General features: G+C 43.1%; 1 protein-coding gene across 1 annotated transcript in view; it reads right to left on the bottom strand.

Annotated features, from left to right (window-relative positions):
• Positions 1-1,604, bottom strand: part of Cela1 (chymotrypsin like elastase family member 1) — a 13,728-nt gene extending 12,124 nt beyond the window's left edge. The window contains exons 1-2 of the mRNA XM_005353877.2: positions 1,565-1,604; positions 841-923 (exon numbers count right to left, since the gene is read on the bottom strand). Of these exons, the coding sequence (XP_005353934.1) occupies positions 841-923; positions 1,565-1,604 (123 nt within the window). The remainder of the gene's footprint in view (positions 1-840; positions 924-1,564) is intronic.
• Between the last annotated feature and the right edge of the window lie 11,679 nt (positions 1,605-13,283).

The following is a 13,283-nucleotide window of genomic DNA, read 5'->3' as shown; positions in this document are numbered from 1 at the left end:
AGGAAGAAGGAAGGAAGGAAGGAAGGAAGGAAGAAGGAAGGAAGGAAGGAAGGAAGGAAGAAGGAAGGAAGGAAGAAAGGAAGAAGGAAGGAAGGAAGAAGGAAAGAAGAAGGAAGGAAGGAAGGAAGGAAGGAAGGAAGGAAGGAAGGAAGGAAGGAAGGAAGGAGAAACCGGTGTGTTCATCCCAGCACTCGGGAGGCAGAGGCAGGTAGAATCTCTCTGAGTTTGAGGTCAGTCTGGTCTACGCTGCCAGTTCCAGGTCAGCTGGGCCCCATGGTGAGAACCTGTCTCATACAGCGAACTGAAGCCTGGACGTGCTGGTGAGCAGCTGTGATTCCCAGCACCCTTGTGGTGAAGTGAGGGGGCGGAGACAGAAGAGTGAGAGGGATTTTTGAGGGGTCAGTGAGAGAGCGAGGGGTTGGCACTAGCTTAGAGTATGCAGAGCAGCGGCAGAAGCATGGGAGGCCTTGCCACAAACATGGCGGAAGGCTCTATCTGTGCTGTGGAACTCGGCACTTTCTGTCTCTGTCTCTGCCTCTGTCTCTCTGTCTCTGTCTGTCTCTGCCTCTGTCTCTCTGTCTCTGTCTCTCTCTCTCACACACACATATGTGCGCGTGTACATTTGAATATGCACCCAGGACACTGGTATATAAGTCTCCTCCCCCAGGTCTTTTGCAATTCGAGTTCCACCTTAGTTTGGCCCTATACATCTTTAAAATTCAGAATTAGACAGCAAGTGAGCTGCTGAGGGTAAACCCAATAGACATGTAAACTAATTTTGGGGACTACACATTATTATCTCTTGTTTGGGTAAAATCCTGGGCAGGGGGAAACACCCACCTGAGATGGCCAAGAGTTCCTCTGGGCCTCAGTCCCTCCGACCACCCGTGCATTAGTTTCTGGAAAGTCCTGGGTGCTGTGTCCTTTGTGGGGCAGAAGAAAAGGCTCTGATGACTCAGCGTGGGGGCAGCCGGGTGGGGCGGGGAGTGGCAGCTGGGCTTTGAAGACTGTTAGCTTTGTCTGCAAATTCACAGCCCTCCAGAAACAGGCCCAGGGGCCCAGCCCTGAGTTGCCTGCGCCCCTTCTGCCTCTTTTGAAAACAGAGCCCTGAGCCCCTTCTTTCTTTGGGGTGTGTAAGAACTCTGACTGGCAGGGAAAGACCTTTCCCAAATCACCACAGGTGCCTGCTCCTCCTGCCTCAAGGTCACCCTTCAGCTTGAGGAAACCCCTCCCATGCTTTGGCGGGATTCTCCAGGAGCTACTGACAGCTGTGTCCTGCCGTTATGAGGGATGGTGGGGAACTCCCAAAGGGGCTTCTTTATACTTCTTGGCTCAAGTCACCTAGCAGGCACCTGGGTGGCCAGTCAGTGCCCCTCAGTACTGAGTGGCCAGTCAGGCAGTGCTCCTCAACCTTGCCCCTCTTTTGCTCTGGGAGAGTAAGGACTCTGCTAGGCGTAGCTTTCCACCTTCCTCTGAGAGAGAGAGCTGGTCTGGGCTTAGAGACTTTCTGATCCTGCTGTTCAAATCCCCCTCCCTCAGAACTCAGGCCAAAGGATCCACTTACCAAACAGGACCAGGGAGGCGAGCACCAGAAAGCGCAACATGTTGCCGAGAGGGTAGCCCACTGCCCCTTGCCATGAGCCAAGCCCTCTTTATACCCCTCTTATCAGCAGCTTTGCTGACCTTCCTACTGCCAGCTGGGCAGGGCTGTGGGCAGCGGGCGGGAAAGCACAGGTGACATGGCAGTCCAAAGGGAAAGTGTTCAACTCTGCTATCTGCTCTTCAAAGACAGAGCAAGGCTGGCACTCAGCCTGTTTCAGTTGAAAAGCATCCAGAAATCCTTTTTTTTTTTTTTTTGAGAAGATGGAGAGAGCACCATGGAGATGGCTGAGAGGGTTAACAGCCTTTTCCACCAAACTGTTGACCCCAGTTCAGTCCCTAGAACTGACATGGTAGAAGTGAATGGAACCTTACAAGTTGTCCTCTGACCTACACACATGCACACACACACACACACACATACACACACACATATATACACGCATGCACACATACACACACATATATACACACACATACACACATGCACACACACATACACACACATATACATACACACATACACACATATATACACACATACACATATACACACACATATACACACATACACACACATATATACACACATGCACACATACACACATATATACACACACATACACACATGCACACACATATACATACACACATACACATATATATATGGGAAGGCTCAGGAAAGTCACAGAGCTCTCAGGAAGAGAGAATGTGGACAAGATGGAAGAGGGACCTTCAGGACGGGGAGAATAGGGTCATGAGGATGGAGGGCAGAGGGTGCACAGGAGGAGGGGCTAGAAGAGAAAGAAGAAGAAGGTCAGAGGCCAAGACGACCATGGTCACCGCAGTGACGGGAACAGCAGTGTTGCAGAGCCAGGAAGCTACCATGATTCCCCTAGGATCCTCCGATGCACCTCAGAGTCCAGGCTTGGGGGCTGCAGGCTGGGAGAGGCTGAGGAAGGCACTTGAGGGCTCTGCAGTCTGTCCCCTGGGCCTTCAGGATGGTGGATGTCCAGGAAGCTCCTTCTGCAATCAGCCTCCAGCACCTAAAAACAGAGGTGATCTCATGGAGAGGGTTGAGCTGCCAGAGAATCCAGGGCATCTTGTGTTCCTCCCACCTTCTTGCTTCTCTTGGAGACTGAGAAGCAGTTGCTAGTCCAGGATATTTGGTTGGAAGTGTCAGTCCAGCCCCTTGACACCCCTATATCCAAAAAGTCTGGAATGTTTGGGTGGGGCTTCACCCTAGACCCTGGCATCCATTCTAAAATGTTAGGGTGGAACTTTCCATTCCAGGCCCCCTCCCCTGGGAGTTGCCATGGTCCAGACTCCATTTCTGAGAAAGCCCAAAAAACGGAGTCCCTTGCAGAGAAGGTCAAGACCCAGAGAAGGAACACGTGGTCTTTCCTGTTCTCCTTTCCTCTCTCCATGGTTACCCCATCTTTCTCCCAGGAAGCCTGAAGGGCCACCGGGAGCGCTGGCACCCATCAAACCTGGGCTTCTTCTAATTGGGTTTGATTTGGATTATTGTGTCAGTGGAGAGCCTCCTCTTGTGTATAGTCCACCATCACAGAATCCATTGTCTTTAAGGGCAGGACCAACTCTGTTCTTGGCCTGGCCCAGAGAATCCCTGTTCCCTGTCCACATGCACTTGAAAACCAGCCTCCTCCTGGAGTGGTGGCTCACATCTACAATTCCAGAGCTTAGAGGAGGTAGGAGGATAGGATTCCGGGCCAGCTTGGCCTCAATGAGACCCTTTCCCAAACAAACAAAAATGGAAATTCTAGTAAACTCTCGGATTCCATTCAAACCCCCACAACTGGCACTTCATCCTTAAACTGCTCAGTCTTTCTTTTTTCTTTGAGGTAGGGTCTGGTTTTGAACTCCGATTCTTCTCCCTCCACTTGCTGAGGTTATAGGTGCCCCCACCACACCATAGCTGCTTCAGACTCTCTCCGTCTCATTTGTAGGTTTAGGCATAGACCTTGGTTGGCTTCAACATCAAGACATCTTTTTGTTTGTTTGTTTGTTTTTGTTTTCCCAAATAAATCATTCCAAATCCTAGGATTTGATCCTTTTCTTCTTCTTCTTTTTAATTTTTGTTTTGTTTTAAGACAGGGTTTCCTTATTTAGTCATGGCTATCCTGAAACTTGATCTATAGACCAGGTTGGCCTCGATCTCATGGAGATTCGTTCGCTTCTGCCCCTTGAGCACTAGGATTAAAGGTGTGGACCACCACTGCCGGGCTGGAACACATCCTTTTCAATTGAGCAGAGATGTGAGACTGTGGTTTGTGGTGTAGTTTACCACAAAACTTCATGGCTGGCCATAAAATTCCCACAAAGTTAGGAAAAGGCCCAGTTGACACAGAGGAAGTTTGAATGAATTGGCTCTAATGGTGGAAAAGCTATTATTAGATCCTGATTTGTTGATTTATCTGGTGATTCACTTAAAGTCTGTTTGTGCTGCCTGTTTGCCAGCATGACGTCACTGCTACCTGAACAGAATGACCTGGAGAAACCGCTGAAGAGTGGGTCACCTTCTGTGGGCTCCTGGAAACCCTGCTCGCTTGCCAGCTCTGCCTTGTGGTTCTAGAATATAAAAACTGACCCCAGGATGAGAGGCCTTTCGGGAGCTATCCTGGCTTTGATCCCAGGTGACATCTCTCCCCTTCCCACTGGTGTCAGAGCACTTTTCCCAGAAAGCTTCCTGAAGCAATGGTACAATGACACCCAAGAAACAGGACAGACCTGTGACCCCGGCATGAGGCCAGGGAGGCAGGATGGAGAGTCGGAGGCCAGTTTCTGTCTGGAGAAGAGGAGCTGAGGGAGGAAGGGAGGGGAGTCACAGAGAAGAAAATCGAGCCTTTGCTTTTCTTTGTTATTTTTTTCTTTCCCCATACTGACTTTCTCCTCCCTCCCTCCCTCCCTCCCTCCCTCCCTCCCTCTCTCTCTCTCTCTCTCTCTCTCTCTCTCTCTCTCTCTCTCTCTCTCTCTCTCTCTCTCTCTCTCTCTCTTTCTTTTTCGTAAATCCTTCTCGTTTTGACTGTTTGGATAGGCATGTACTATATATTTTTCCCCACTCCCCTTCCCTCCTCTCCTCTCTCCTTCCACCTTCCCCCCTACTCCACACTCCTAATTTACTCAGGAGGTCTTGTCTTTTTTCCCCTTCCTGTGGATTCATGTATGTCTCTCTTAGGGTCCTCTTTGCTACCTAGGTTCTCTGGGATTGTGGCCTGGAGGCTGGTTGTGCTTTGCTTTGTGTCTATTATCTACTAATGAGTGAGTACATATTATATTTGTCTTTCTGTCTCTGGGTTACCTCACTTGGATGGCTTTTTTTAGTTCCATCCATTTGCCTGCAAATTTCAAGATGTCACTGAATTTTTACCTTTGATTAGTGTTCTATTGTGTAAACGCACCACATTTTCCCTATCCATTCTCTGGTTGGGGAGCATCTAGGTTGTTTCTAGGTTCTGGCTATTACAAATAAGGCTGCTATGAACACAGTTGAGCAAATGTCCTTGTGGTATGAGTTACATTCTTTGGGTATATGCCTAAGAGTGGTATTTATGGGTAGTTAAATACCCATATTTTGGAGGTAGATTGATTCCTAATTTTCTGAGAAACTGCCATATTGATTTCCATAGCAGCTATACAAGGTTGCACTCCCACCAGCAATGCAGGAGTGTTCCCTTTATCCCACATCCTGTCCAGCATAAGCTGTCATTGGGGTTATTGATCTTCTAACAGGTGTAAGATGGAATCTCAGAGTTGCTTTGATTTGTATTTCTCTGATGACTAAGGATGTGAGCATTTCCCTGAGTGTCTTTCAGCTATTTTAGATTCCTCTGCTGAAAGTTCTCTGTTTAGATCTGTACCACATTTTTTATTGGATTATTTGGTATTTTGATGTTTAGTTTCTTTAGTTCTTTGTATATTTTGGAGATCAGACCTCTGTCTGATGTGGGGTTAGTGAAGATCTTTTCCCATTCTGTAGGCTGTCGTTTTGTCTTGTTGACCATGTCCTTTGCTTTACAGAAGATTTTCAGTTTCAGGAGGTCCCATTTATTAATTGTTTCTCTCAGTGTCTGTGCTACTGGTGTTATATTTAGGAAGTGGTCTCCTGTGCCAGTGGATTCAAGGCTACTTCTTACTTTCTCTTCTATGATGTTCAGTGTGGTTGGTTTTATGTTGAGGTCGTTGATCCATTTGGACTTGAGTTTTGTTCATGGTGATAGATATGGATTTATTTTCATTCTTTTTTTAAATATTTATTTATTTATTTATTATGTATACAATATTCTGTCTGTGTGCATGTCTGCAGCCAGAAGAGGGCACCAGACCTCTTTACAGATGGTTGTGAGCCACCATGTGGTTGCTGGGAATTGAACTCAGGACCTTTGGAAGAGCAGGCAATGCTCTTAACCACTGAGCCATCTCTCCAGCCCTATTTTCATTCTTCTATGTGTTGATATCCAGTTATTCCAGCACCATTTGTTGAAGACACTTTCTTTTTCCACCTTATAGTTCTATTTTTTTTTTTTTGTTAAAAATTAGGTGTTCGCCGGGTGGTGGTGGCGCACGCCTTTAATCCCAGCACTCGGGAGGGAGAGGCAGGCGGATCTCTGTGAGTTCGAGACCAGCCTGGTCTATAAGAGCTAGTTCCAGACAGGCTCCAAAACCACAGAGAAACCCTGTCTCGAAAAACCAAAAAAAAAAAAAAAAATCAGGTGTTCATAGATGTCTTCAATTTGATTCCATTGGTTCACCTGTCTGTTTTTATGCCAATACCAGGTTGTTTCAGTACTGTAGCTCTATGGTAGAGCTTGAAGTCAGGGATTGTGATGCCTCCAGAATTTCCTTTATTGTACAGGATTGTTTTGGTTGTCCTGGGTATTTTGTTTTTCCATATGAAGTTGAGTATTGTCCTTTAAAAGTCTGTGAAGAATTTTGCTGGGATTTTAATGTGTATTGCATTGAATCTGTAGATTGCTTTTGGTAAGATTACCATTTTTACTATATTAATCCTATTTATCCAAGAGCATGGGCAATCTTTCCACTTTCTGGTGTCTTCTTCCATTTCTTTCTTCAAAGACTTAAAAGTTCTTGTCATACAAGTTTTTCACCTGTTTGGTTAGAGTTACCCCAAGATGTTATATGTTATTTGTGTCTATTGTAGAGGATGATGTTTCTCTGATTTCTTTCTCAGCCCATTTATCATGTGTATATAGGAAGGCTTCTGATTTTTTTGAGTTCATCTTGTATCCTGCTACTTTACTGAAGGTGTTTATCAGTTGTAGTAGGTCCCTGGTAGAATTTTGGGGTCACTTATACTATCATATCATCAGCAAATTGCGGAAGTTTGACTTCTTTTCCAATTTGTATCCCCTTTATCTCCTTTATTGTCTTAGTGTTCTAGCCAGAACTTCAAGTATTATATTGAATAATCATGGAGAGAGTGGACAACCTTGTCTTGTTCCTGATTTTAATGGCATCACTGAGTTTTTCTTCATTAAGTTTGATGTTGGCTGTTGGCTTGTTGTATATTGCCTTAATTATGTTTAGGTATGTTCCTTGTATCCCTGCTCTCTCCAAGACCTTTATCATGAAGGGGTGTTGAATTTTGTCGAAGGCTTTCTCAGCATCTAATGAGATGATCATGTGTTTTTTTTCTTTCAGTTTGTTTATATGGTGTATTATATTGACAGATTTTTATATGTTGAACCATCCCTGCATCTCTGGGATGAAGTCTATTTGTTCATGGTTGTTGATTTTTCTGATGTGTTCTTGGATTTGGTTTGCCTGTATTTTATTGAGCATTTTTGCATCAATATTCATGAGGGAGATTGGTCTATAATTCTCTAAGTTCTGTCTTTGTGCAGTTTGGGTATCAGGGTAACTGCAGCCTCATAAAAAGAGTTTGGCAATGTGCCTTTTGTTTCTTCTATGTGGGACAATCTGAGGAGTATAAGTATTAGCTCTTCTTGAAGTTCTGGTAGAATTCTGCTCTTAAACTGTCTGACCCTTGGACTATATTTTTGGTTCAGAGACTTTTGATGACTGTTTCTATTTCCATAAGGGTTATACTTCTATTTAATTTCCTTTCTATTTTCAATTTTGTGGAGTACAGGTTTTTAAAGTATGACTTGATGAGTCTCTGGATTTCCTCTGTGTCTGTTGTTTTGTCCCCCTTTTCATTTCTGATTTTGTTAATTTGGATGTTCTCTCTGTTTTTTGTTTGGATAAAGGTTTGCCTATCTTGTTGACTCTTGTCTCATTGATTCTTTGTATTATTTTCTTTGCTTCTATTTTATTGACTTTAGTGCTCAATTTGATCATTTCCTGTTGTCTACTCCTCCTGGGTGAGTTTGCTTCTTTTTGTTCTAGAGCTTTCTGTTGTTCTGTTAATTAGCTAGTGTGGGATTTCTCTAGTTTCCTCATGTAGGCATTTAGTGCTTTGAACTTTCCTCTTATCATGGCTTTCATTGTGTCCCATAACTTTGAGTATGTTGTGCCATCATTTTCATTGAATTTTAGGAAGACTTTAATCTCTTTCTTTATCTCTTCTTTGACCCCAGCATTGTTCAATTTTCATGGATTTATGGGCTTTCTGTAATTAGTGTTTTTATTGAATTCTAACTTTAAGCCAAGGTGATCTGATAAGATACAGGGAGTTATTTCAGTTTTTTTGTATCTGTTGAGGTTTGCTTTATTATCGAGTATGTGGTCGATTTTAGAGAAGATTCTATGAGGTACTGAGAAGAAGGTATATTCTTTTGTGTTTGAGTGGAATGTTCTATAGATGTCTGTTAAGTCCATTTGAGTCATAACATGTTAGTTCTTTCATTTCTCTGTTAATTTTCTGTCTGGCAGACCTGTCCAGTGGTGAGAGGGGAGTACTGAAGTCTCCCACTATTAGTGTGTGGGAATTGATGTATGATTTAAGCTTTAGTAGTGTTTCTTTTACATATGACAGTGTATTTGGGGCATAGATGTTCAGAATTGAGACTTCATATTGATGGATTTTTCCTGTGACGAATATGAAATAACCTTCTTCATCTCTTTTGACTAATTTTAGTTTGAAGCATATTTTGTTAGATATTAGGATAGCTACACCAGCCTGTTTCTTAGGACCATTGATTGGAAAATATTTTCCAACCCTTTACTCTGATGTAATGTCTGTCTTTGTAATTGAGGTGTGCTTCTTTTTTTCTTTTTTAATTATTTTTTTCTGCTGTGTAGTACTCCATTGTGTAAATACACCACATTTTCCTTGTCCATTCTTCAGAAATAAATCAAAACACTTTAAAACATTACATGCAAATATAAAATTTGAAACAAATCTGTAAAGTACTTTAATTTCTACATGGTATTGTTTGATAGAGACCTTTAGGTAATAATCCTGTTTCAAATTCCCTCCAAGTGTGGTTACTGATATTTAAAAAAATGCCTTGTTAGAAAACAGTAATGCAATGAGAACCTCAGTTGTGGAATTGTTTAGCATTTGGAACTGAAATGAGAAGCAAATATCCATCAAGAGGAGTGAATCATCTTTGTAAAAATTAGTTTTTTAAATTGATTTTATTGAGCTATACATTTTTTCTGCTTCCCTCCCTGCCTCTCCTCTCCCCTTTAACCCTCTCCCAAGGCCCCCATACTCCAAATTTACTCAGGAGATCTTGTCTTTTTATATGCTCCATGTAGATTAGATCTATATAAGTCTCTCTTAGTGTCCTCATTGTTGTCTAGGTTCTCTGGGATTGTGATTTGTAGGCTGATTTTCTTTGCTTTATGTTTAAAAACCACTTATGAGTGAGTACATATGATAATTGTCTTTCTGGGTCTGGGTTACCTCACTCAGAATAATGTTTTCTAGCTCCATCCATTGGCAAATCTGTAAATTTCAAGATGTTGTTATTTTTTTTCTGCTGTGTAGTACTCCATTGTGTAAATGTACTATATTTTCCTTATCCATTCTTCAGTCGAGGAGCATTTGGGTTGTTTCCAGGTTCTGGCTATGACAAACAATGCTGCTATGAACACAGTTGAGCACGTGTCCTTGTGGCATGATTGAGTATCCTTTGGATATATACCCAGAAGTGTTTTTTTTTTTCTGGTTTTTGAGGAAGGTTGTTTCCTAATTTTCTGAGAAATTGCCACACTGACATCCAAAGGGGCTGTACCAGCTTGCACTCCCACCAGCAATGCAGAAGTGTTCCCTTTACCCCACAACCTCTCCAGGATAAGTTGTCATCAGTGTTTTTGATCTTGGCCATTCTTACAGGTGTAAGATGGAATCTCAGAGTTGTTTTGATTTGCATTTCTCTGATGACTAAGGATGTTGAACATTTCCTTAAGTGTCTTGCAGCCATTTTAGATTCCTCTGTTGAGAGTTCTCTGTTTAGGTCTGCACTGCATTTTTTAAATTGGATTATTTGTTCTTTTTTGATGACCAATTTCTTGAGTTCTTTGTATATTTTGGAGATCAGACCTCTGTCTTATGTGGGGTTGGTGAAGATTTTTTTCCCATTCTGTAGGCTGTTGTTTTGTCTTGTTGACCATGTCCTTTGCTTTACAGAAGATTTTCAGTTTCAGGAGGTCCCATTTATTAATTGTTTCTCTCAGTGTCTGTGCTACTGGGGTTATGTTTAGGAAGTGGCCTCCTGTGCCAATTTGTTCAAGTGTATTTCCCACTTTTTCTTCTATAAGGTTCAGTATGGCTGGCTTTATGTTGAGGTCTTTGATCCATTTGGACTTGAGTTTTGTACATGGTGATAGATATAGATTTATCTTCATTCTTCTACATGTTGATATCCAGTTATGCCAGCACTATTTGTTATATATTCAACACCATTTGATATTTTTTGCTTCTTTGTCAAAAATTAGGTGTTCGAATGAATGTGGATTAATATCCAGGTGTTTGATTCGATTCCATTGGGTGGACCTATTTTCATTTTTTCTACATGTGGATATCCAGTTATGCCAGTACCGTTTGTTGAATATACTTTCTCTTTTCCATTTTATATTTTTTGATTCTTTGTCAAAAATCAGGTGTTCATAAGTGTGTGTATTAATATCTAGGTCTTTGATTCTGTTCCTTTGGTCCTCCTAGCTGGCAAAACAGCCAGTCACTGGCTCTTACCTCGACCTCAGTCTGAAATGGCGATCCTGCCTCCCAGAATCTCAGAATGAGTCTGTGTTGTTGAGAGCTATTTCCTCCAGTTTTATAATCTTCTTTAGGACTGGGACTAAAGGCATGCACCACCATGATTAAAGGCATGCACTGCTCAGTTTCTATGGCAACTAGTGTGGCTACTGGGATTAAAAGTGTCTGTCATTATAGCTCCTGGAATTAAAGGTGTGTGTTACCATAACCTGGTCTGTAAGGCTGACCAGTGGGGCTGTTTTACTTTTAGATCTTCAGGCAAGCTTTATTTATTAAAATACAATTGAAATGCCACTACATTGTCCCATATTTTCTTGGATATTTTGTGTTAAGAATTTGTTGGATTTAATATTTTCTTTGAGCAATGCATCTATTTCCTTTACCGTATCTCTAACTCCTGAGAGTCTCTCTTCCATCTCTTGCGTTCTGTTGGTTATGTTTGCATCTGATTGTTTACCCAGATTTTCCATTTACAGATTTCCCTTGGTTTGTGTTTTCTTTATTGCCTCTATTTTAGTTTTTAAGTCCTGAACCATTTCATTCACCTGTTTGATTGCTTTCACTTGGTTTTCTTTAAGGGATTTATTATCTCTTCTAATTTTTTGTTTGTATTTTATTCCATTTCCTTAAGGGAGTTTTTCATTTCCTCTTTAAGGGCCTCAATCATCTTCATAAAATTATTTTTAGTGTTGTTTTTTTCTGCTTCACCTACGTTGGGATGTTCAGGTCTTCTCGTCAAGACCCACTAGTTTCCGGTGGTATTGCTCTTTGTGTTGCTTAGTGTGTTCTTACCTTGTACCCATCTCTTCCCCCAGTCGGCTTGTGCTTCAGGGAGTGTCCCTTCTCCTTCAGTTGGTGTGGCTGGCTTGTGGCTGCGTCGAGCACTCCTTCAGGTGCAGGCAGGGTCACAGTGCTGATGCTCAGCCCTCAGGTGCATCTCTGGTGACTGCGGAGGCTGGGGCTCTGATGGCTGAGGTTGGGTAGCTGCTGGAGGCCTCTGCTGTCGCTACGACTCATGGTGGGTGGTGAAACTTGTAGTGATATTCCATTTGCATTTTAATAAATAAAGCTTGCCTGAAGATCAGAGAGTAAAACAGCTGCACTGATGTTTTACTGACCAGGCAGTGGTGACATATACCTTTAATCCCAGTAGCCACACTAGTTGCCATAGAAACCAGGCAGTAGTGGTGCACACCTTTAATCCCAGCACTAGAGATGAATATAAAATGGGAAGAGACAGCTCTCAGACACTGTCTCATTCTGAGATTCCTGGAGGCAGGGTCACCATCACCATTTTGGACTGAGGTAGAGGTGAGACTCAGTGGCTGGCTGTTTTGCTTTTCTGACTTTCAGGTTGAGCCCCAATATCAGTCTCTGGGTTTTTATTAATCATGCTATAGATGCTGTCTCCCGGCACAGCCTGGGCCAGCAGCAACTCTTTTGTTATTTTTTGAGACAGAGTTTTGCTATGTAGCTCAGGTTAGCTTCTACCTTGTAATTCCCCTGCCTCAGTGCTGGGTTCATAAGCAGAAATATGGCACAACTCTCAAAAGGAATGAGTTAGACTGATCTGAGAAGATGCTGCCGGCATGCTAAGCGAAGGAAGCCAGTTATGAACGTGATCATGTCTACTCTGTGCACATGCATGGAAAATGGGGAAATCTATGCTTCGTGCTGTAAACAATTATCACTTCTAAAGAATATATATGGCCATGTGTGGTGGCACGCGCCTTTAATCTGAGAACTCAGGAGGCAGGGGCAGGTAGATCTCTCTGAGTTTGTGACCAAGTTTCAGGTAAATAGGGCTATGTAAATGAGATTTTATCAAAACAGCAACACAGGAACCTGGGGCTACATTAAGTGAGGTTCTGTCAAAACAATAAAAGAAAAAAAAGGAAGGAGGAAGGAAGGAAGGAGAAAACAAGCAAATATAGCTAGGCATGATGGTGCAGGCTTAGGACCCCGGTGCTTAGGAGGTGGAGGCGGGAGGGCAGAATTTTAAGGTCACCCTCTGCTGTAGAGTGAGTCAGAGTTTGAGGCTAGACTGGGCTATTTGAGACCCTGTCTCAAAATTAAACCATCAGAAAGTGGTTACGTGGGGACAGCAGCGGGCTGGAGAAGGTAGGAACCTTGGTAGGCCTGAGAATAGTCTGAGGTGGGTTTTAGGGATGATGTTGTGTTGGGCAAGGTCAGTGAGGCAGCCAGCCATAGCCTTTTCAGCACTCTGGCCGTATATGCCCCTCCCATTACCTGGGCCTGTTCTGGGGTAGGAGGGCAGCTTTCATTTTCTGTGAGTTCCCTGAGCTTTTCTCAGCTCCAACTCAAACCCCTCTCGTAGGGGCAGATTTAGCTACTAGCCACAGTGCTTGAAGCCCAGTCAGGCCTTGAACTCTTGATCCTCCTGCCTCTCTTAATGGTGTGCATTAAGAGCACTGCCTGCTCTTCCAAAGGTCCTGAGTTCAATTCCCAGCAACCACATGGTGGCTCACAACCATCTGTAATGAGATCTGGTGCCCTC

The sequence above is a fragment of the Microtus ochrogaster genome, chromosome 15 (assembly GCF_000317375.1).
Source record: "Microtus ochrogaster isolate Prairie Vole_2 chromosome 15, MicOch1.0, whole genome shotgun sequence".
In the NCBI taxonomy this organism is placed as follows: domain Eukaryota; kingdom Metazoa; phylum Chordata; class Mammalia; order Rodentia; family Cricetidae; genus Microtus; species Microtus ochrogaster.
This window is presented reverse-complemented; position numbering and strand designations above follow the sequence as displayed.